Source organism: Nycticebus coucang, chromosome 1 (assembly GCF_027406575.1).
Source record: "Nycticebus coucang isolate mNycCou1 chromosome 1, mNycCou1.pri, whole genome shotgun sequence".
NCBI lineage: Eukaryota > Metazoa > Chordata > Mammalia > Primates > Lorisidae > Nycticebus > Nycticebus coucang.
The window spans coordinates 13017615-13041944 of NC_069780.1; the positions used below are offsets into that span (position 1 = coordinate 13017615).

A 24330-nucleotide genomic window follows, 5' to 3' on the forward strand; every position below is an offset into this window, starting at 1 on the left:
GTACAGTGACTTTAAGATAATCTATTTTTCAAAAGTCAAAAGAAGACAGTTTTAGTGTATCTGAGCAAGTCAGTTCCTTAACTGAGAGCTGGGGCAACATCATCTTTTAGGGGATAAAGAGCAACTTTCAAATAAACATGTATTTCATAGTTAAATAAGAATCACCAGTTTCATTTGCTTTAAAGCCCTGTGTGACGATGTTAACCTACTCGGAATGGAAATCCATGCCTGGTTAGCTGAACTAACCGTGTGTTTGCAAAGCCATAGAAGAAAGAAATTGACAAAGCTGCTTGGTGGCCAAGACTGGTGTAACCCAGGATTCCCCTGTCTAATGACACAAACCAACGCAGACTAGGGGTTACTTGTGAGAGAGGAATTTAATTTTACCCTTTATGCTTTTGCATTTTGTTTTCATATGAAAATATATTTGTGTCTTCCTAGCTCTTCAAAAAGCAGTGAACGTCATTATTAGATCATGAATGATTGAGTTCTATCTTTCACTCTGTGGCCAGCAGGCAAAGTGAGATGGAAAAAAAGAAAAATAAACCAAGTGGGGCATGATGGCTCATGCCTGTAATCCCAGCACTCTGGGAGGCTGAGGTGGGTGGACTGCCTGAGTTCACAGGCTTGAGACCAGCCTGAGCAAGAGCGAGACCCTGTCTCAAAAAATAACCGGGCATTGTAGAGAGTGCCTATAGTCCCAGTTACTCAGGAGGCTGAGGCAAGAGAATCGCTTGAGCCCAGGAGTTTGAGGTTGCTGTCAGCTACGATGCCACGGCACATTACCAAGGGAGAAAAAGTGAGAATGTCTCAAAAAACAAATAACAAACAAAAAAACAAAACAATAAACCAGCAAGTTTTAGGTTCAGGATTTCCCATTAACTCTTGATAATGTTTGGGTATTGTACAGCTTTTCACATGTGCTGTAGCACTTACTGAATTCAAGCCCACGTGCAACCTATCCAAATATTTTTGGGGGCAGACACCTGCAAGGTGCTTTTCCCTTCTTACTTGAGTAGGTGCTGTTCTTGAACTCTTTCTGATATTGTTCTCTGAGCAGCGTTTGCTCGTGGAAGGGCCATTCCAACTCTAACTTCTTCTGCACATCAGGAGGGATGGACCCGTATTTGCAAATATCTGTAAGTGGAAGAGATCATTTAGAGGATTTCTTTTCACAGAGAGAAGGCTGAAATTGTTTATACATATTTAGTTAGCTATTTATATGACTAAACCAGGATAATTAAGTTTTTGGGTATGGGGTGTGAGATCAGAGAAAGAAATACTCTGTTAACACATGACAACTTTATGGGCTCATCAATTACTAGACACACAACACAACACACCACCGGGCAGGTTTCCTTAGAAACACTGGATGCAAATACATTGGCCATAATTTCAGAAGCTTCACTTTGCCAGAGAGCCCTAATGAAGAAACAGCTCAGTTTTCTTTCTTTCCTTTCAGAATACATAGAAGTTGTTTCACATGGACTTCATCTGCATAGTGATGATTTTTTTCTTTCTTTTTGGAAGACAGGAACTAGAGACTTTTTTCCCTTTAAATTTGGTACCATCAAAGCTTCTGGAACCGCAGTGTGCACACTTGGAAAAATCCACCACTATCCTGTCAGGCAGACCATTACTTTGTCACAGGACCACAGGGTCACCAGGCTCTTGCTGCCAGGACAGGCTGACCCGCCGCGACTTCCTTTCTGGGAAGCTGTGCTCTGTGACTTATGGGAGGCCACTGCCTCATCCATCCGGTGCTCACGAAAGACGTTTCAGAGGAACTTGGATAATCCCAATGCCCTGTCCCCGACAGGATGAAGAAGACTAATGAGCAAAGGACAGTTTCCTGCCTAAACCTATCAGATGTCCTGGACACCCATGACTGGAGGGAAGGCACCAAGTCTAAACCTAAAGTATTCCTTCTTACTCAAAGAAAACCTTCCTGCCTTTTTTCTATTTTTTCCAATTACTATTTTATCGATTTTGGCCCACTGACAGATGAACTGTTCTAAATACTTGCTAACTGGAGATAATAAACAGAAGAAAATTATGAAATATATGAAATAATTAAATATTCCTCATGAATGTATACACGGTACACACTTTGGTGTGGTTCCATGATGTATACAGAATACATTAGTAATATAATGACTCAGCTTCCACTTAGTGTCTGATAGCACCTCTGAAAGACACAGGACCATCCTAGTGCAGGTTTTTGGGTGACAACCAACATCAGAATCACCTTTTTCAACTTGCAGTCTAAGTTGGAGCACAGAAATCCAAATATTCACACTCACCCAGGTGGTGACGGATACTCCATAAAACCTGAGAACCACTGCCCAGTAAACTAGTGTACTCTACCTTTAGAAGCGGAGTATTATCTCTGCGTGCCCTCGCTCTATCTTTCATTCAGGTTCTATTTCCTGAATAAATACGCTTCCGTCTCCCACCATGTCTTCTCTGGAAATACTCTCTCCAGTACGACACATTTCTACCCATTGTGCCCTCCAAGCAGCTCTGTCCCTCAGCTATAATCCTTCTGTTTACAGCACAATTAACTCTCATTTATACACAGACATCTTTTCTTGTAAAGTCTCACATTTATGAAAACATCATGAGGAAGAAACATGCACACTTGTTTTTGTTTGTTTGTTTGTTTTTCTTTCTTCTTTTATTTTTTGAGACAAAATCTCACTCTGTTGCCCTGGGTAGAGTGCCGTGGTGTTACAGCTCACAGCACAACCTCAGACTCCTGGGCTCAAGCCATCCTCTTGCCTCAGCCTCCCAAGTAGCTAGGACTCCAGGCATGCATCCCTATGCCTGGCTAATTTTTTCTATTTTTAGTAGAGACAGGATCTTGCTCTTGCTCGGGCTGGTCTTGAACTCCTGAGCTCAAATGATCCACCTGCCCGGGCCTCCCCGAGTGCTGGGATTATAGGTGTGAGCCACCGCAGCCACCTGCCCCCTTGTTTTGTTTAGGTGTCTCCATAGCTCAGCTGGGGGAGGGGGGCCCTTATTACTTTCTTACTGCTGGGTGTGAGCAATAGCCATTTTCTCCAAGTATTCTCGTGACTGACTCAAGTTAATTAAATCGTTCATGTTTTACCCCGGTTGACTTGAGATTGCAGGTAACTTCTCTCTTCAAAAGTCGGTTCCTTCTTGGGATCAAAAATTAGGAAGTCTGTCTTGGTGCCACCAAATCTCAGGTATGCAGGAGACAAACCTCTGGCCAAGGTACGTAGCTTTGGAGAACTGTTATGAAGACAAGCAAGGAAATAGATTTATTTTTTCTGAGACAATCCAGTCAGATGTTCTCATTTCCTTTTCCAGTGGAGGGCCTATTCCCTAACATCTAACTGTGCAGGACGTGGAGGGGAATCACTTGAATCTGAATCTTTCTAATTGCAGGACTATTATTCTCATCACCTGCAGGCAACTTGGAGCTCTAATTTGGGTGAGAGTTTTTTTATTTTTATTTATTTTTGAGACAGAGTCTCACTATGTAGTAGCCCTTGGTAGAGTGCTGTGGGGTGATAGCTCACAGCAACCTCAAACTCTTGGGTTTAAGTGATTCTCTTGCCTCAGCCTCCCAGTAGCTGGGACTACAGGCGCCCGCCACAATGCCTGGCTATTTTTTGTTGCAGTTGTCATTGTTGTTTTAGCTGACACAGGCTGGATTCAAATCTGCTAGCCTCGTTGTATGTGACTGGCACTGTAACCACTGTGGTACGGGCGCTGAGCCTATTTTATTTTGAGAAGAGGATGTCATACCTTACTGCAGCAACCTCAAACTCCTGGGCTCAAGTATCCTCTGGACCATGCCCAGCCTAGAGCTTATGTTTTACCTTGACAAGCATGATCGTATTCAGTACTTTTTTTTTTTTTTTTTTTTTTTTTGAGGCAAAGTCTCACTTTGTCACCCAGGCCAGAGTGTAGTGGTGTCATCGTAGCTCACAGCAACCTCAAACTTCTGGGCTTAGGCAATCCTCACTAGGAGTGAATTCCAATGTAAATATGGACTTTGGTGATAATGACATGTAGGTTCATCACATGGCACAAACGTCCCATCCTGGTGGGGATCTTTACCTGGGAGAGGCTATGCACGTGTGGGCACAGGGAGTACACAGGGAAATCACTGCACCTCCTAGCCAATTTTGCTGTGAAGCTGAAACTGCTCTGAAAAAAATAAAGCCTTTTTTTTTTCTTTTTTTGAGACCAGAGTCTCAAGCTATCACCCTAGGTAGAGTGACATGGCGTCATAGCTCAAAGCAACCTCCAACTTGGGCTCAAGCAATCCTCTTGCCTCAGTTTTTCTATTTTTAGTAGAGATGAGGTGTGGTGCTTCCAGGAGGCTGTATAAATTTGTTAGGGCTGCAGTAACAAAGAAGCACAAACTGATTGGCTTGAACAATGGGCCAATCTTTATTTTTGTAAAGACTTTGGTCTTGTTAAGTTGCCAAGTCTGGTCTTGAATCCTGGCTTCAAGCAATCCTCCCACCTCAGCATCCCAAAGTGCTGGGATTACATGTGTGAGCCACTGTGCCTGGCTCAAATCCCTCCACCCCTTTTTTTTTTGCAGTTTTTGGCTGGGGCCGGGTTTGAACCCACCACCTCTGATATATGGGGCCGGTGTCCTACTCCTTTGAGCCACAGGTGCCGCCCACAAATTTCCCCTTTTTATAAGGACATCAGGCCTGACATGGTGGCTCATGCCTGTAATTCCAGCACTTGGGAGGCCGAGGCAGTTGGATTGCCTGAGCTTCCAGGTTCGAGACCAGCCTGAGCCAGGCGAGATCCCGGCTCTAAAAAGTAGCTGGGCGTTGTGGTGGGTGCCCGTAGTCCAGCTACTTGGGAGGCTGAGGCAAGAGAATCTCTTGAGCCAAAGATGTTGAGGTTGCTGTGAGCAGTGATGCCATGGCACGTATGTCACAAGGGTGACATAGTGAGACTCTGTCTCAAGAAAAAAGGTAAGGTATGCAGTTTGTTGGGTTTTTCAAGAACAGAAGATCATTGATGATGTCAGAGGGATTGGTTTTAGTGACACAATGATGGTGACATTGTAAGGGCGAAATAGGAAGGAACAAGCTCTAAAGAAGCTGCAAAGGGTGGGGGGAAGACACATGTGCAGAGAGGTGCCTGAGATGGGAGGACTTGGAGATGTTTATACGTGAGGAAGGAGGTAACAAAAAAGGAGAGGCTAAACAGAGGAGAGGGCTGGGCCTCCTACTACTTTGGGAGGCCAACATGGGAGGATGGCTTGAGGCCAGGACAAGCCTGAGCAAGAGCAAGACGCCACGTCTACAAAAAACAGAAAGATATCCATGCTTCTAGTCCCAGCTACTCGGGAGGCTGAGGCAGGAGGATCACTTGAGCCCATGAGTTTGAGGTTGCTGTGAGCTATGGTGACACCACTGCATTCCAGTTTGAGTGAGAGTCTCAAAAAAAAAAAAAAATAGGGAGAGGAGAGAGAAGAGATGAGTGACACAGTAACGTCCTTGGGAGGCAGGAGAGGATGAGGTCCAGAGCGGAACTGGAAGAACTGTCCAGAGATGAGGGAAAGGGCCAAGCCTGGACACAGACAAACAAGAGCTCATTTTCTCTGGGAGCAGAATTACAGTCAGGTGCTAAGAGTGAGGAGGTGGAATCAGAGTTTTTTTTTTTTTTTTTGAGAATGAGAGAGGTAGGGAAATGAAGAGTTAGGGGACATTGCAAATAAGTCTGGAGATCAATAAGTTATGGTGAAACATGGCTGGGAGGTTTTTCACTCCTTCCTTCCCCTAAAAGCTCAACAGCCTAGCTATGCAGGGTGGCCCCTAAGACTGGAAACAGGAAAATGCATAAAAAATGGTTTACTCGTATGCATTAATATTCATGATTAAGGGTGGTGCGCTCGTAGCTCAGTGAGTGGGTAGGGCACAGGCCACTTACACTGAGGCTAGTGGGTTCCAACCCTGCCCGGGCCAGCTAAACGACAATGACAACTGCAACAAAAACATATCCGGGTATTGTGGCAGGTGACTGTAGTCCCAGCTTTTTGGGAGGCAGAGGCAAGAGAATTGCTTAAGCCCAAGAGTTGGAGGTTGCAGTGAGCTGTGACATCACAGCACTGTACTGAGGGTGACATAGTGAGACTCTGTCTAAAAAAAAAAAAAAGTAATACTTTTCAATTTCCAGATTTGGGGGCCACCCTGTAGATTCTAAAGAGAGAAAGTATAATTGGACTAAGCCAGGTTTGGAGAATTATCAGGAAGAACAATGGAACAGGGGCTTGGAGATATTATTATAAGAGTGGTTCAAGACACTCAAATCAGATACGACAGAGGCAGAGAGAAGAGGCTGCTATTCAGTAGATGAAATTATAGAGTAAAAGGCCTGAGAGGGTAAGCAGTTGTGGTCCAAGAGTGGAAGGGTTGAATTTCAGATTTCAGATGCTGAAAAGTTGGCATTGAAAAGGCACAGCCATGGCATTAGGTGGTGGAGATGGAGTGAAGCAGCGTCTGCTGATAAGCGCTCTCTCTCTCCTATTTATTAGTGTTCGCCCATTTCCATGGTGTAAATGTTCTTACTGCAGCTGGTTTCAAGATGCCCTTGGGACATCAGTGAATGCAGAGTTGAGAAGGAATGTACAGTTGGTGCAAGCTGGCTCCGTTACAACACTGAGTGAAGATTACCAAAAAATATCAGGGGTGAAGAAATTGAGAGAGAGTTTAAATTTTCAGCACTTGCTCTGGTACTTATCAAATCCTCATAATAATCCCACAAGGCAGGTTTTAGAAATTCCATTCTACAGGTGAAGAAATTGAGACTTGGAGTGGCCAAGAACTATGTAAAAACCAAGTTATCCAGCTGGGCCTCGGCCAAGCGGGTGGTGTGAGTGGTTAGGGATGGCAGCCTAGACAGCCTGTGCTCAGGAAGGGCAGTGTTTGACAATGGTGAGATAATAGGATTTCCTCCTGTCTGGGCGGCCCGGTTGTGGCCATTTCTGGAGACTCCTGAGGCCTAGATAAGTGGCTGAGAAGACCTGGGATTGTCCCTGGGGCCCTCTGCTGCCCCTTGGGGTCTGCACGTCTGGGACAGGAGCCCTGAACCTGTACCAGGGTCATTCTTCCCGGGATGAGAAAAAAACCTGCAGCTGACAAAGCAGCACCACATTTTGCAGCCTTCTTTTGGACAGATACCAGGACTGTAAGTCACGCAGTGGTTTTCTAGTCTCGTTTAGTTCGTATTTAGACTTTTATTCTTCTCTCTTAAAGTCTTTTCCACCTGACTATTTAAAAAACAAAACCAAAAAACCCCTTTCTAACAGAGTTTAAAAGACAGAAGCCTGGGGCTGCTGGGCCACGGTGGCTCCCACCTGTAATCCCAGCACTCTGGGAGGCCGAGGTGGATGGACTGCTTAAACTCAGGAGTTGGAGACCAGCTTGAGCAAGAGTGAGACTCCGGGCTCTAAAAACTTTCCTGGGCGTTGTGGCACGCGCTTGTACTCCCAGCTACTCAGGAGGCTGAGGCAGGAGGATCATTTGACCCAAGAGTTTAAGGTGCTGTGAGCTATGACGCCAGAGCTTTCTACCAAGCTCGCGGCAAAGTGAGACTCTCAAAACATAAATAAAATAAATAAAAGACAGAGTCCTGACCCACAATTGGACTTATCCTTCTCTGCGCAAATTCAGCGCTCCCAGCCCGCCAGGCGCACTTGCCCAGGTCCCCTGCCGGGGAGGTGCTGGAGCAGGTGTTAGTTCCTCTCCCCAAATTCTCCTGGACACCTGGCCCCGGGCGCTTCTCGGTCAAGCTTGCTGAGCGAACGAATGAGGAACGGAAGCGCGGCTTGGGGCTGGACGCAGAGAGGGGAGAGGAGTGGAGGACGGGTGGGGGGTTCCGGGTGGAAGTTTTTTCAGTGCCCGAGAGAGGAGACTGGCTGGCGGGGCAGGCGCGGGGTCCGCAGGACCCGAGAGGGGACAGGACCCGGATTCCGGCGCTTACCCCAGGAAAGTGAGGAACCGCGGATCCGTGGCCAGGTTGGCGTCGATGGTGAAGGACAGGAACGCGGGACTGACCAGGCGCAGCGGCTGCTCGGTGAGGAAGTCCAGCTCCACTACGTCCTCCGCCTCCGCGGGTCGGAGCAGGGCGCCTGGGGAGAGGGCGCGGAGGAGCAGCAGCAGCCGCGGCAGCCGCAGCCCCGGACTCGAGCGCGGCAGCATCGCGGGCTCACCTGGCTGCTCCTTGCAGGGCGCCGCGGCCAGGACGCGAGGGCAGCTGGCGCACTTCCTCCCGCCGGGCCACCGCGCCCGCTCCGGCTCGGCTCTCCTCCCTCCCTCCTCCTCCTCCCCGCGTCCTCCTCCCCTGCCCGCCCTCCCCCGCCCAGCCTCCCCGGCTCGCTCCCACTTCCTCGGTTTCTGTCCCCTCCGTGGCAGATCCGTTCCCTTACGAAATCACCCACACCCATTTGGAGGGTGTGGAGACGGCCGCGATCCCAGCGCCCGGGAGGCTGGGCCGGCCACCCCGGACTCGGCTTCCCGATGCCCCGCGTGCTGCGCGCCGTTTCCCGCTGCCAGCTCCTACCCGGGGGCGCCTGGTCTTCCCGCCGACCGTCCCCCAGAGCCTCCAGCTGGGCATCACCACTCCCCGCCCATCTCGCTGAGCGGCACTTGCTTGTCCCTTGAGCCAGCCCCAGCCAGCCCCAACCTGAGTCACCCGTGTCCCTGACCAGGCGGCTGGTTCAGGTCCCTTACTTTTTGCCTGAAAACTCTGACCCGGGCATGGGCTAAACTGCAGCTGGAAGGAGGCGAATCGCCAGAAGTGCCTATCAGCCTCTCGTGAGGACAGTGGTCAGCAGATACACCGTGCCTGGTGCTGCGGCGTCTGAAATCCAGGACGTGAGGCTTCTGTACCAAGTGTGGGCCCTGACTTCCCTTTATTGGAGCGTTTGCCACATTTCTCTTCTGTGCTTGGTCTGCAGGTGTTGGCCGGACATCAGCTTTTCTTCGATACTTTCATTGCTTTATAATTACAGCCAACACCAGGCGCTTCGAGCCTCCTGTGGGCCTAAAACTGTGAGGTGCTTACCTGCGGCTCAGCTCATCCTCCCCGCAGCCCCGCCACGTGCGCATTTTCCGTCTTTCACACTGGTGAACTCCGGCTCTGAGATGGTCACTTGTCCAAGTGTCAGATTTGAGATGTGATCAGTTACACCACCTCAGGTGGCAGTCTGCCTGAGCCCACACGTGTCTTCCTCAAAGAAGCTTTCTCTGCCTCTCCAGGCAGCAGAAGTCTCACCACCACCACACACATTCTCACAGGGTCCCGAATTTGTTAGACCTGAGCCTGTTTGTCACCATTGCGATGTCGCTCAACATTGGCGCACCTACTAGATTATACTCTCCACAAAAGCAGAGACAGGGTTTGTCTCACACACCGGGAGATAGCGCAGCCCATGCGCACAACCCTGCTTGGCTCTGAGTAGACACCCAATAGGTATTAGTTGAGTAAACAAAAATGCCAAAACTCCTAGGTTTTTCCGCTTAATTGTACCACCAAAAAACAATAAATAAAAGCTGACTGTTTTGAGATGCATGTCTGATTTGTATAGATCTGTCTATTCTTAAGCAACTTAAAAGTTAAGTGTTTGATTTTTCAACCTGAATCAGGTTCTTATCCTACAATTACTATGATACATGCATGAACACGTATATATCCACACGCTGTGATACCGGGAGAGTATAATCATGGGCAGACCGGAGGTGGAAAAGCAGAAGATGAGGCTCTTTTTCTACCTTTTTTTTTTTGGAGGGAAGGACAGAGTCTCACTCTGTCACACTGGCTAGAGTGTCTGAATCTTTTTTTTAATCTTTGTCCTGACTTTGATCCCACATCTCACCTCATGCCTCTGCCTCCTGTTGCCATGGGGCAACAGTCACACCAATTTCTTTGAAATATTTGGATGATTTGAAAAGTGGATCATTGCAAGTTTTCTGAGTAGTGAATCCTCACGACATCCTGAAATGTGGGCCAGCGCAGTCTACGCGCACTTACCACAGTGTGGGAACTGGGAAGACAGAAATGAGAAGCAGAGAAGCAACTTGCACACAGGATCATCTGTTGGCTAAGACTGGATGACTTTCTGGCTCCTGAACCTAAGTCGGTTTCATCCATTATGTTGGATAAGAGGACTCGACGGGAGCACAGACAGGAGGATATATGGGGATATTAATAGAAATTGTCACTTCAGACATATTTTATAATAAGGCACTTTACTTTTTTTTATTGTTGGGGATTCATGAGGGTACAAGAAACCAGGTTACACTGATTGCATTTGGACACCTTACATTTTTCATGGCAAGTTACAGCTACATATATCCTAGCCCTGCTGCTTGGTAGGGTGTAGTTATCTTGGGCCAGTTTGTCAACCTTTAAGAGTATCAGTTACTTCATTCGTAAAATGAAGAAAAATATATCTTGTAGTCTTCTTTGTTTGGAGACAGAGTCTCACTTTGTCCCCCTCAGTAGAGTGCTATGGCATCATAGCTCACAGCAACCTCAAATTCTTGGGCACAAGCAAGTCTCTCGACTCAGTCTTCCAAGTAGCTGGGACTACAGGCCTCTGCCACAATGCCCAGCTATTTTTTTTTTTAAGACACGAGGTCTCACTCTTGCTCAGGCTGGTCCCAAACCTGCGAGCTCAGGCAATCCACCCGCCTTGGCCTCCCAGAGTGCTAGGATTACAGGCGTGAGCCACTGCGCTCAGCCTTTTGTAGTCTTTTTTGAGAATTGACTTAATATATGTAACACAGCTAGCTCCATCTGTAATATGAAGTATGTGTTTAATAGACGAATGCTTCTAAAAAAAAAATTACACCCCCCCCCCTTTTAATCTTCACAGTACTCTTGTAAAGTAGGTTTAGATCCAGCTTTCTGATTCAGGAAAGTCCAGGGTCTTTCCACTATACATGTATCACCCAGGTTTGGTGACTCAAATTATGTATGATAATGAATTAGAAATAAAAATTTTCAAATGAACCAGGGCAGTTCATGTGAATCATTTAATAATCATAATGTGAGGTCATTCTCGTAGCGTTTGGACTGATATTCAGTAGTGGCAATGGGTTCTGAGGGATTCACACAAGATTTCCATGGGCAAACACTCAGGGCTTGTGGGACAACAGGCTGATTTCAGAGTGTTTTCAGAAAATAATCTTTTCACTTGTCTTTCAAGAAAATTACAATTTTCTCAATGTAGAAATCTATTAATGGGAGCAACTTTTATATCTACCTAAATATGATAGATACACCCTGTGTTGTTTTGAGTTACTAGATTATGACTTACTGAAGTTAGCAATAGTCAGCTGTATGTTAACAGTCATATACTGTGTACATAGTTATGTACTGTGTTGTTTTGAGTTGTTGGGTTATGAAGTCCTACGGTTAAGGTTTGATTATTTAGTGATCAAACTATAATCTAAAACAAGTTTAAACTAAACGAAAATCTTTGCCAGGTGCTGAAATGAAGGGAGTTACGTCTGCTGAGTGCTGCTGTCTAAGGTGCTTTCCCATATTCATCTGTTCATCTGTTCCCTCAGATATGTACCAGCTGCCTGCTATGCACCAAGCACTGAGCTGGGCACCAGTAAGCAGCGGCAGGAATGGCACCTGTGCTCTGAAGTCTTACTTACTAGAGAAGATGCCAGAGATTAGAGGTATTTTAAAAATCACACAAAAGTCAAATTGCAAGTGCAAGGTGCTCCCCGGATGAGCGTGATGCTTTGCACATGCGTGATGAAGGATATAAATTTGAGGTGTGTGGAGGGGGAAGGAGTCTTTGAGGATGTGACTCTCGATTTAAGATCTGAATGGTACGTAGACAACTAGCAAAGATAGGAGAAATCATTCAAGTCTGAGGGGATGGCATGTGCAAAGGTCCTAGGGAGGGAGGGAGCATGGGGGATGAGAGGACTGAGAGAAGCGGGGGTCATCTGGGTCAAAGAAAGCAAGAGGACAGCTGGGGACAGAGGGACAAACATTGAAGAGCCTAGAACTATCCTTGGAGCAATAGGAAGCCATTGAAAGGGCTTAAAGTCTGGGGTAGATAGATGACATGATATGATCAGATTCAGATATATATATATATATATATTTTTTTTTTTTTAGACAGAGTCTCACTATGTCACCCTGGGTAGAGTGCCATGCCGTCACATCTCATAGCAGCCTCCAACTCTTTGCCTTAAGTGATTCTCTTGCCTCAGCCTCCCAAGTAAGTGGGACTACAGGCGCCTGCCACAACACCTATTTTTTGTTGTGTTGTTGCCTTTCTCATTGTTGTTTAGCTGGCCCAGGCTGTGTTCGAACCCGCCAGCCTTGGTGCATGTGGCTGGCTCATCCAGCTATGGATGCTGAGCTCAGATTCCTATTTTTAAAAGGAAAATTAGGCCAGGTGCACTGGCTCAAGCCTATAATTCTAGTACTCTGAGAATTTGAAGCAGGTGAATTGCTTGAGCTCAGGAGTTTGAGACCAACTTGAGCAAGAGCAAAACGTCGTCTCTACTAAAAAAAAAAAAAAACAGAAAAAAATCAGCCAAGCATGGTGGCAACGCCTGTAGTCCCAGCTACTCCGGAGGCAGAGGCAGGAGGATTACTTGAGCCCAAGAATTTGAGGTTGATGTGAGCTATGATGTCATGGCACTTTACCCTGTCTGGGAAAAAAGAAAGAAAGAAAGAAAGAAAGCCAGGCATGGTGGCTCATGCCTATAATCCTAGCATAGGATTGGGAGTCCAAGGCGGGTGGATTGCCTGAGCTCACAGGTTCGAGACCAGCCTGAGCCAGAGCAAAACCTCATCTCTAAAATATCTGCTGTTGTGGCAGGCACTTATAGTCCCTGCTACTTGGGAGGCTGAGGCAAGAGAATCGCTTGAGCCCGAGAGTTTGAAGTTGCTGTGAGCTGTGATGCTGTGGCGCTGTGGCACTCTACTGAGGGTGACAGCATGAGACTCTGTCTCAAAGAAAAAAAAAGCCAACTATAAATGTTGTTTCCTCTGTCACATAGATATCTATTTATTTAGATGTGGATGTGCATTTCTCTGTAGATACAGTTTCTAATTTTCTTTTATTAAGCTTAAATATATGTGTCTATATCTTTATCTATCTATATATACACATACATACTATAAATATGTATTTCTCTGTGTCTGTTGGAAAGTGGGTACTGGGAACCAGTAAGTAAACTAGAGGGTATCAGAGAAAACAAGATGTGTCCCTAGAATAAGAACTTGTAAGCGCCAGTGGTCACACAGTATAACAGGTAGATTATTATAATATAGGCTGAGGGATTATTCAGCAGTTCCCAAAGAGCTGAGTGGCCAATTGTGGTTGCTTGTCTTTGGGATAAAGAAGGCCCTGGAAGACCCTACTAATTATACTGATTCCCTAAAAGCATAATAAAGTAAATTAAATGGGATATTATTTATTGTACCCCTAGGTTCTATAAGCAGTGTGAGCAAGGTAAACACAGGGCAGAGAAAGAAGACCTCGACCAAATGCATTGGAAATAAGGAAGTGGCTGAGGTGGGGAGATTGGGCAAAGATACCCTATCCTAGTATTATTTGTAGGCTGGACTTTCTATTACGTTCTTGACTTTTGGGGCCAGATATCGGTTTTGGATTTTCTCAAGAAATATGTGCTTGGAAGTTGGGCAAAAGTATTTCCTGTGGACTAGAGATCAGTAGTTAAGAAGGAAGAGCCCTGTGTGGGAATAGCCCTGTGATAGGACTCATTTATCACTGGCAACTGAAGCCTTGTAATGACACTGTTTGCTCCTAGATGTTGGCAAAGTGCGTTTGCCGTGGTCACAGGGCGGGGTAGGCAATTGCTTCTACAGCATTTATTGAATTGTTGGTCCAGGCATTGCTGCAGTTTGAATGTGTCCCATACAAAGCTTATGTTGAAATTTAATTGCCACTGTAATAGTATTAAGAAGCGGGACCTTGGGCCAGGGATTGGGCTTGAGCAATCCCCTTGCCTTGGCCTTGAGCTCAGAATCGCTTGAGCTTGAGCTCAGAAGCTTGAGACCAGCTTGAGCAAGAGGGAGACCTGGTCTCTACTAAAAATAGAAAAACTAGCCTAGCATTGTGGCTGGTCCTTGTGGTCCCAGCTACTTGGGAGGCTGAGGCAGGAAGATCACTTTAGCCCAGGAGTCTGAGGTTGCTGTGAGCGAGGTTGATGCTATGGCACCCTAGCCTGGGAAACAGTGAGAGACTGTCTCAAAAAAAAAAAAAAAAATTATGAGACAATTACAGCCACAGGGATGGTGGCTCTCTGTAATCTTAGCACTCTGGGAGGCCAAGATGGGTAGATTCCCTGAGCTCAGGAATTTAAGAATAGACTGAGCAAGAGGGAGACCTCATCTCTACCAAAAATAGAAAAACTGACTGGGCTTGTGGCGCATGCCTGTAGTCCCAGCTAGTCAGGAGGCCAAGGCAAGGGGATTGCTCGAGCCCAAGAGTTTGAGGTTGCTGTTGTGGTTGCTGCGAGCTATGACACCACAGCACTCTGCTCAGGGCAACAGAGTGAAACTACAAAAAAAATCTTTAAGAGATGATCAGGCAAGGGGGGGCTGTACCCTCATTAATAGATTAATGCTGTTATTGTGAGAGCGGGTTAGTTTGGACAACTTTGGTTTCTTGCTCACCTTCTCCTTCCACCTCCCATCACTGATGACACAGCAAGAAAGGCCCTCGCCAGGTGCAGGTGCCTCTGTCTTGTACTTTTAGTCTCCAGAATTGTGAGAAGTAAATTTCTGTTCATTATAAGTTACTCAGACTCCAGTATTCTGTTAGAGCAGCACAAAATGGACTAGACAGGCATGATCGGCCAATTATTTATTTTATTAGACTTTGTAATTATTTCATAAAATGAACAGGAAAGGCAAATGCTATTTATAAGAAGCACGGGTCTCATTTCCTTACTTCATTTGCAACCAGGTAGGAAATCTTTAGGGGTGCCGATAGAGACAAACCTTTGTCTCCTATCTGATGCTCTTCAGATTTAAGAAGGTGAAATGTACATTGTCTACTGAAAAAAAAAAAAAACCATAAAGAGCCTATTGAAGAAATAGATTATCTCAATGCCTACTCAAACAAATACACCTTATTAAAAAATATTTATGAGTGGCTGGGTACTGCGGCTCATGCCTGTAATCCTAACACTCTGGGAGGGCGAGGCCGGTGAATCGCTTGAGCTCAGAAGCTTGAGACCAGCTTGAGCAAGAGGGAGACCTGGTCGCTACTAAAAATAGAAAAACTAGCCTAGCATTGTGGCTGGTCCTTGTGGTCCCAGCTACTTGGGAGGCTGAGGCAGGAAGATCACTTTAGCCCAGGAGTCTGAGGTTGCAGTGAGCGAGGTTGATGCTATGGCACCCTAGCCTGGGAAACAGTGAGAGACTGTCTCAAAAAAAAAAAAAAATTATGAGACAATCAGGGAAACATAAACTGGATATTGAATTTTATCAAGCGAGTTATTGTTATATTTTTGAGGTGGGATATTAGAATTGTAGCTATTTTTTCCAAGATCTTTATCTTTTAGAGATACCTGCTGAAGTGTTTGTGGGTAAACTGATATGACATTTAAGATTTGCTTCAAAATAAAGCCAGAATGGGGAGGGAAGTAGGTATAGGAATGTATGCAACAAGATTGACCATGAGTGAACAGTTATTGAAGCCGGGTGATGATATTGGCAGATTTTATTTTTTGACTGTGACAACAATGTTTTCCACCTGCATGCTCTTCTGTATTTTGACCTTTCCATCCTCCCTTACAAAGTGAGGCTCTACTCCCCCCCACATCTTTGAATATGAGGCAAGTGTACACCCCTTTAGTCAATAGAGTTTAACAGAAATGACATAACATGACGTTGGGGCCAGCTCATAAAAGGCCATGTAGCTCCCACCTGATGCTCTGGGTATACTCGCTTTCTAGACACATCTGCTTTGGGTGCTCTCTCTGGGAACCAGCTGACAGTGTGAGAAGCTCCAGTCAGCCGGAGGGGCCCTGTGTGAATGCTCCGTCCCTGGTCCCTGCTAAGCCCAGCCTTCAAGTTGTCCCAGCCAGGAACCAGACACATGAGTGAAGAAACCTCTAGATCAGTGGTTCTCAACCTGTGGGTTGTGATGGCGTTAAAGGTTTGCGGCATTAGGAAGGTTGAGAACCACTGCTCTAGATGATGCTAGCCCCAGTGATTCAAGTCACACCAGCCAGGCTAGTCTTTCTCGTTGAAGTCCTAGACGCTGTGGAATAGACACACGCCATTTCTACCACACACTGTCCAAATTCCTAGCCTCGGGAATCCACAGGCACATGGCTCTTGTTTACATCACAAATTCGGGGTGGCTTGTGAGGCAGCAAAATATAACTGAGATAGAGGTGCATCGTTCCATCCTGTCTACTTTTGTATGTATTAGAAATTATAATTAAAAGTTTAAAAAAATGTGTTTTAAAAATAATGCCAGAACTACAGTATCAGATTATCAAATGGGCAAGATGTGATCAGGAATTTTATGATGGTTTTAGCTCTCTGGAATCCTAGTGCCCCTCACAGATCCCCTGCTCATGCACACAGAGTGTGTGTGCAAGCTAAAGACTTGTGTGTGCAAGCTATAGCGGCCAAGTTGACTTGGGTTAAGTCAAAGAAGGGAGACCATAGTGAGTAATCAGTAGGGAGACCCCAATTTCAGAGTGAAGGGCTCAAGTTAGAGTAAATTGCAGCTTCTAGGGAGATTTCTAGCAGCTCAAGCCCCTTATTTCTTCTTCGTGGATTTTGGGATTAGAGACAATCCCGCCCCTACCTCATCATGGTTGGTTAACTCCCCAGACATCCTGCAGGAGGGGCTGACTAGCTAAGTCAAAGACCTGTCTACAGCCAGCTAGCTCCTTCTCTTTGTTACCTGTGCTTTGTGAGAGAGTAGGATTTCTTTCCAAAATGGAAATGTCTTTATTTTATTTCTGTTTATAAAGCGAATACATGTTCTTTTTAAAAAGTTAGTATGTGTAGAAACATTAACTGTCCATAGAAGGATAAAAGGATAAATAAAAAATGGTACATACATACAATAAAATATTATTCAGCATTAAAAAGGAAACAAGTTCTGACACATGCTATACTATGGGTGAACCTTTAGGACATTATGCTAAATAAAATAAACCGGTTACGGTGCCAGCCACATATACCAACGCTGACGGGTTTGAACCCGGCTTGGGCCTGCTAAACAACCATGACAACTGCAACACAAAATAACCAGGCATTGTGGTGGGCACCTGTAGCCCAGAAACTTGGGAGACTGAGGCAAGAGAATTACTTAAGCTCGAGAGCTTGAGGTTGCTGTGAGCTGTGACACCACACTCTACCAAGGGTGACATAGTGAGACTCTGTCTCAAAAAAAAAACTGGTCACAAAAAGACAAATATTGTATGATTCCACTTACATAGGTATCTAAGGCAAATACATAGAAACCGAAAATAGAATGGTGATTTTCACATACAAGAGGTGAAGGAAAAGGAGAATTGTTTGTTGTTCAATGGTTATGGGGTTTCAGTTTTATAAGATGGAAAAATTCTGGAGATCTGTTTCACAATAACATAAATACACTTGCACTACAAGAGATTATTCACTTAAAGACGGTTGAGGTGGTAAATGTTATGTTATATGTTTTTTATAACAATAAGAAAGTTTTTAAATTTAGTAGGTATAGAGAAGGAATAGGGAATAAAATAAATATTGTGATAATCTTTCTTTTTTTGAGATAGAGTCTCACTTTGTTGACCTTGGTAGAATGCCATGGCATCATAGCTCACAGCAACCTCAAACTCTTGGGCTCAAGCAATTGTCTTGCCTCAGCCTCCCGAGTAGCTAGGACTATAGGCACCTGCCACAATGCCTGGCTTTTTTTTTTTTTTTTTTTTTTTAAGAGATGGGGTCTGTTCTTGCTTGGGCTGGTCTGGAACCCATGAGCTCAGGCAATCCAACTACTTTGGCCTCCCAGAGTGCTAGGATTACAGCACTCTCTAATTAAAAAAAAATTTTTTTTTTATAGATTTGGGGGTATAGATGCAGTTTTTGTTCCATGGATATATTGTGTAGCAGTGAAGTGTGGCCTTTTAGTGTCGCCATCACCCAAATACAATACATTGTACCCATTAAGTAATTTTTAATCCTTCACCCCCTCAACCTTACCCTCCCACCCTCTGAGCGTCATTCCACACTCTATGTCCATGTGAACAGATGTAAGTGAGAATGTGGTATCTGACATTCTCTTTTTGAGTTATTTTACTTTAGATAATGGCCTCCAGTTCCACCCATGTTGCTGCAAAGGACGTGATTTCATTCTTTTTTATGGCTGAGTAGTATTCCATGGTGTATGTGCAGGTGTGTGTGTGGGGGGGCAGGTGTGTATACCATGCACATTTTCTAGACAGACCCTTAGGTTGATTCCATTTCTTTGCTGTTGTGAATAATGCTGTAATAAACATAAAAGGACAGGTATCTTTGATATATATGTTTGCCATTGGGTAGATGCCCAATAGTGAGATTGCTGAATTGAATGGTAGTTCTATTTTTAGTTCTTTGAGAAATCTCCAGTTTTCCACTAGAGGTTGTACTTAGTAACTGTCTCAAAAAAAAAAAAAAGATTATCACAATATTTATTTTATTCCCTATTCCTTCTCTATACATACTAAATTTTAAAACAGTGTATAAGCATTCCCTTTTCTCTGAATCCTTTTCAATATCTGTTATGTCTTGACTTTAAAAAAATAACCATTCTGGCTGGTATAAGATGATATCTCATTGTGGTGTTAATTTGTGTTTCTCTGATGATTAGTGATGTTGAGCATTTTTTTATGTTTCCGGGCCACATGCATATCTTCTTTTGAAAAATGTCTGTCCATGTCCTTTGCCCATGGTTTTTTTTTTTTTTTTTAATTTGGCCGGGGCTGGGTTTGAACCCACCACCTCCGGCATATGGGACCGGTGCCCTACCCGCTGAGCCACAGGCGCCGCCCAGTTTTTTTTTTTTTTTTTAATTAAATCATAGTTGTGTACATTAACGTTGCCCATGTTTTAATGGGTTTATTTGTTTTTTTTTTCTCATTGAGTTGTTTGAGTTCCTTATAGATTTTTGATATTAGTCCTTTGTCAAATGTATAGTTTGCAAATATTTCTCCCATGCTGTATGTTGTCTGTTTACTCTTGACTATTTCTTTTGCTGTATAGAAGCTTTTTAATTTATTTAGTCCCATTTTTTTATTCTGTTTTTGTTGCATTTGCTTTTTCAGTCTTAGCCATGAATTATTTGCCTAGGCTAATGTCCAGAAGAGTTTTTCCTAGGTTTTCTTCCAGAATTTTTATGATTTCAGATCTTTAATCCATCTCATATATGTTGATAGAATAATCTTAAAAGTTTTATCAACCAGTCATTATTTTTTCCATCATTTTATTGTAAAAATTGTAAACATACAGAAAAGTTTGAAGAATTGTACAGCAAATACCCATATAACCACCACCTGGATTCTATAATTAACATTTTGCTATGTTTGTTTTATTATGTGTCTATCCATCTAACCATCCTCTATTAATCAATCCATCTTGTTTTTTAATAGAGATGCAATTTTTTATATACTAAACTCGCCTTTTTAAAAGTGTATAACATTCAGTGGTTTTAGCATATTCACAATATCGTGCAATTGTTTCTATTATATAATTCCAGAACGTTTTCATCGCCCCAAAGGGAAACCCCCGTCACTGTTCACTGCCATTTATTTTCTCTCTGTGTGGATTTGCCTGTTCTGGATGTTTTGTGCAAAAGGAATCACGCAATATGTGGTCTTTAGTTTTTGGCTTTTTTCACTTAACAAAATGTCTTCAAGGTTCATTCATGTTGTTGTACAAATCAGTGCAAAAAGTATTTTGTGGCTGAATAATATTCCCTTAAATGGATATACCTCTTGTGTCTGTTTATCATCGATGGACTTTTGTGTTGTTTCCACGTTGGGGCTATATGTATAATGCTCTTACCAACATTCATGTACAAGGTTTTGCGTGGACATATGTTTTCAGTTCTTTTGGGTTTGTACCTAGGTATAGAATGCTGAGTCATATGATAACTCTGTGTTTAACATTTTGAGGATGTCCCAAACTGTTTTCTACATTCCTGACAGCAATATAGGAGGGTTCCCTGTCCTCCACATCCTGTCAACCCTTACTGTTGTGTGTCTTTTTTATTATAACCATTTGTAGGGTAGGAAAGAACTTCCTTTTGTCCTTTTAGGTTCTGGTGGCTGGGCCTCAGCATTAAACTGATGTAAGTCATATCAGCAAGAGGAAAACACACAAATCGATTTAATGTTTTTATATGTACGTGAAAATCTTCAGAAGAAAAACGAATGCTCATATACCTTTGTACACAAAACACGATACATTGTGGAGATGTAACAAGACAAAGGGGCTTTAGGGAGAGGCAGTAAATTGTGGAGGGCTGACTAGAAAATATATATGAAAACTAATGGAAGACAAAGGTTATTTCAATAGGTTTGTTTATATAGGTCCATTTTAGGGTCAGCTCCCAGTTTCTGGTGATAATGATGTTATTTCTCCTTGGTGCAAGAAAGGCATCTTTCTCTTTTTTTTTTTTTTGTGGTTTTTGGCAGGGGCTGGGTTTGAACCCGCCACCTCCGGCATATGGGACCGGCACCCTACTCCTTCAGCCACAGGCTCTGCCCAAGGCATCTTTCTCATAGGAAATTTATGGGCTGCTTTTAGGTAGAGAGGAAGAGGGCGGAGAATCCTTCTTGCACTTGCTGTTTCTTAAGTGCCTTCAGTTCAAAATAATCCATGTGCAAAAGCGGCATATTTTGGTGTGGTGTGTTCTGAACCCCTTTACTATCCTAGGGAGTGTGAATTGAATTAATATTTCATTGTGGTTTTGACTTTCATTCCCTAATGACAAATGATGCCAAACATTTTTTTTCATGTGTTTATTGGCCATTTGTATATCTTTGGAGACATAGCTATTTTTATTCTTTGCCCATTGTCTTATTTTGTGTATAAGCTGCGGACATTGGGATACTTTATTCTTAAAGCCTTCAACAATCATATTATTAACTAGAGTTCAACATTTATTTATGATTCTTTTTGCTTTTAGGCAAAATTTACATACAATGAAATGCACAAATCTTAAATGCAACATGGATGAGTTTTGACAAACACATACACCCAAACCTCTATCCCTCCAGAACATTCCTTCAAGCCCTTCTCAGTAAATCCCTGCCCCCATCCCCAGAGGCAACCACTGTCTGACTTCATTCATCATAAAATAGTTTAGCTTGCTCTAGAACTTCAGAAAAAAAAAAATGACAAAAAAAAACCCAAAACGGAGATGCTTATAAAGAACCACATCTCACATCCCCTTCTTTTTCCTTTTCTTTTCTTTCTTTCTTTCTTTCTTTTTTTCTTTTTTTTGAGACAGAGTTTCACTATGTGGCCCTGGGTAGAGTGCTGTGGCATCACAGCTCACAGCAACCTCAAACTCTTGGGCTTAAGTGATTCTCTTGCCTCAGCCTTCTGAGTAGCTGGGACTACAGGCGCCTGCCACAACGCCTGGCTATTTTTTGTTGCAGTTGTTGTTGTTGTTTAACTGGCCAGGGTGGGTTCGAACTCACCAGCCTCCATGTATGTGGCCGATGCCCTACCCACTGAGCTATGTATGGGCACTGAGCCATATACATCCCCTTTGTGTAGAGTTTTTGAAATTAATTTAGGCTCTGTATATCTGAGTTCATTCTTTCCTCTTTTTTTTTCTAAGTAGTTTTCATTGTATGAATACATCGTGGTTTGCTTATCTATTTTCCTATTGATTTGAGGCCTTTGTCTTTTTTTTTTGCTATTGTGAATAAAGCTGTTAAGAACATTCTTATCTCAGTCTATTTGTAGAACTGTATTTTCATTTCTCTAGGGTAAATAGCCGGGAGGGGAACTGCTGGGTCATAGCATTGATACAAAACTGCCAAAACCTAAACCAACATTTAGTGCTGCTAGTCTTTAAAATTTTAGCAATTCTAGTAGATATATAATCCTATGTCATTGTGGTTTTAATTTCATTTCTCTTATGAGTGATGATGTTTTCATTTGCTTATTTGCCACATTTGATTAGGTTCCTTTATGAAATGACTGTTCAAATTTTTGCAAGTTGAACAGCATTTAAAATTATGAGGGTTGCATGCCCTTCAAGATAGTAAAAATTGAAAGCAAATGTAGAATTCTGTGGCCCTGAGCCACTCTGCCTAGTGGATAAGTCAGTCCTGTGAGTGATCACACCCTCTTTTAGTTATGGTATAAGAAACTATAGTAATTATAAAAGGGACCTCTTAGGCCAGGCCACACATCTGGTTGTCCCGCCACTCTCAAACATCTGAGAAAGCAATCCCTAGGAGTGTGGATTGGCCCAGGAGTTCAAGACCAGCTTGAGCAACATGGCAAGACCCCCTCTCTATAAAAGAATAGAAAAAAGTAGCCAGGTGTGGTGGCACACACCTGTAGTCCCAGCTACTCGGAAGGCTGAGGCAGGAGGATCACTTGAGTCCAGGAATTCGAGGTTGCAGTGAAATGTAATGATACTACTGCACTCCAGCCCAGGTGACAGGGAGAGAGAGAGAGACCTTGTCTGAAGAGAGAGAGAGAGAGAGAAAAAGAGTGTGGATTGACACATTCTTTCCCTTGGTGGGTAAACATCTCTTAGCCCAGAAAACACTTAGGAGGAGCAGTCCCATACATGCATGTTTGGGGATTAAAGAAACTGTACATATTTGATGTGGAAGTGTTTTAAGATAATTTAGCATGTTAGAGTGATGCAGCTTTGTAATTCTTAATTGTGTTATTGAGCAATTGATTTAGCTCATGATTTTAAGTTGAAGTGTTATAAGTTGAATTCATGAGACACTAGCCTATCTAAGAACATGGGACAGTTTGTTTTTAATAGAGATGGGATGGCTCAGTGTTGCCCAGACTGGTGTTGGGCTCCTGGCCTCAAGAGATCCTCCAGCCTCAGCCTCCCAAAATGTTGGTATTTGGGGCATGAGCCACTGCCTGTGTCCCAGTTTTTGTTGTAGTTGTTGTTAAACAGTTCTTGGGAGGAAAATCAAATATGTTAAATGTATAAGTATAGCTGGAAATAGTTAAGGGAATTTACTCAATTCAATTAAAAAATCTTTAATGTGAATGTTGAAATTGACTAGATTTACAAAGGGAATTATATGTTTTTAAAAATTGTGGCTTCTTAAAAGCTTCAGAAATAGGGGCGGCTGTGGCTAATACTGTGGCTCAGTCAGTAAGGCGCCGGCCCCATATACTGAGGGTGACGGGTTCAAACCCAGCCCCGGCCAAACTGCAACAAAAAAATAGCCGGGCGTTGTGGCGGGCGCCTGTAGTCCCAGCTACTCGGGAGGCTGAGGCAAGAGAATCGCTTAAGCCCAGGAGTTGGAAGTTGCTGTGAGCTGTGTGAGGCCATGGCATTCTACCGAGGGCCATAAAGTGAGACTCTGTCTCTACAAAAAAAAAAGCTTCAGAAATAAGTAGGTTTTGAATAATTTGAATGCTAATTTTAAAAATAACTTTCTGTGCACAAAAATCACTCATGCCCTGACAATATATTCATATGTGTCACACTGGAGAGATCATTCTTTAGATGAGCCGTAAGGAAGGACCGTTGAGAAAGGTAGGGATACCGGAACCAAGTGAGAATAGCAGTCTGCTCCTTTTGCCCAAACCTCGTATTTGCCATTTTGGGGTCTCAGTCCCAAGCTCAAATTCAGCTTGAGCTATGAATTTATCTGGGAATTCACATGTCACATGCCCTAGTGACTGACACCTTACTGTCAAAGCCCCATGTCAATCAATTTGCTATGATCACCTTTCTGTAAAACACAATCTAAAATTTGCCATCAGTACCTGATCTCTCAAATATGGCTTCCACCTGGGCCCAGACTCAGTTTTTGCATTATTTATCTGTCTATTTGGTCCACCTAGATTCTTCCTTGTACTCCCTGGGTGCAAAATTAGAGCTTTTGGAAGCAGCCGCAAACTTTCAGTCACTGGGGTCCTATTTATGCTCATTTACCAGAGTAATAATTCCTTAAATGGTGCCCTAGAGGCCTGAATAAATGGATGCCCCTGTTGAATTGCCCAGTTTGCATCCTGAGCACGATTTAACCACCCAGCAAAATGGAAAATTGTTTTTATTTATCTCATTAATTAACTTTCTACTTACTTTGATAGCTATTCTCAGACTAGCAA

The 24330-nt window shown here is 43.7% G+C and overlaps 1 protein-coding gene across 3 annotated transcripts in view; it reads right to left on the reverse strand.

Moving 5' to 3' along the window:
* The window catches only part of HPSE (heparanase), a 39549-nt gene extending 30034 nt beyond the window's left edge, over nucleotides 1–9515 (reverse strand). For all 3 annotated transcript variants that reach the window (XM_053597916.1, XM_053597850.1, XM_053597984.1), the window contains exons 1-3: nucleotides 7987–9515; nucleotides 3113–3258; nucleotides 1012–1137 (exon numbers count right to left, since the gene is read on the reverse strand). In XM_053597916.1, coding sequence (XP_053453891.1) covers nucleotides 1012–1137; nucleotides 3113–3258; nucleotides 7987–8204 — 490 coding nt within the window. In that variant the 5' untranslated portion in view covers nucleotides 8205–9515. The remainder of the gene's footprint in view (nucleotides 1–1011; nucleotides 1138–3112; nucleotides 3259–7986) is intronic.
* Nucleotides 9516–24330: the final 14815 nt, after the last annotated feature.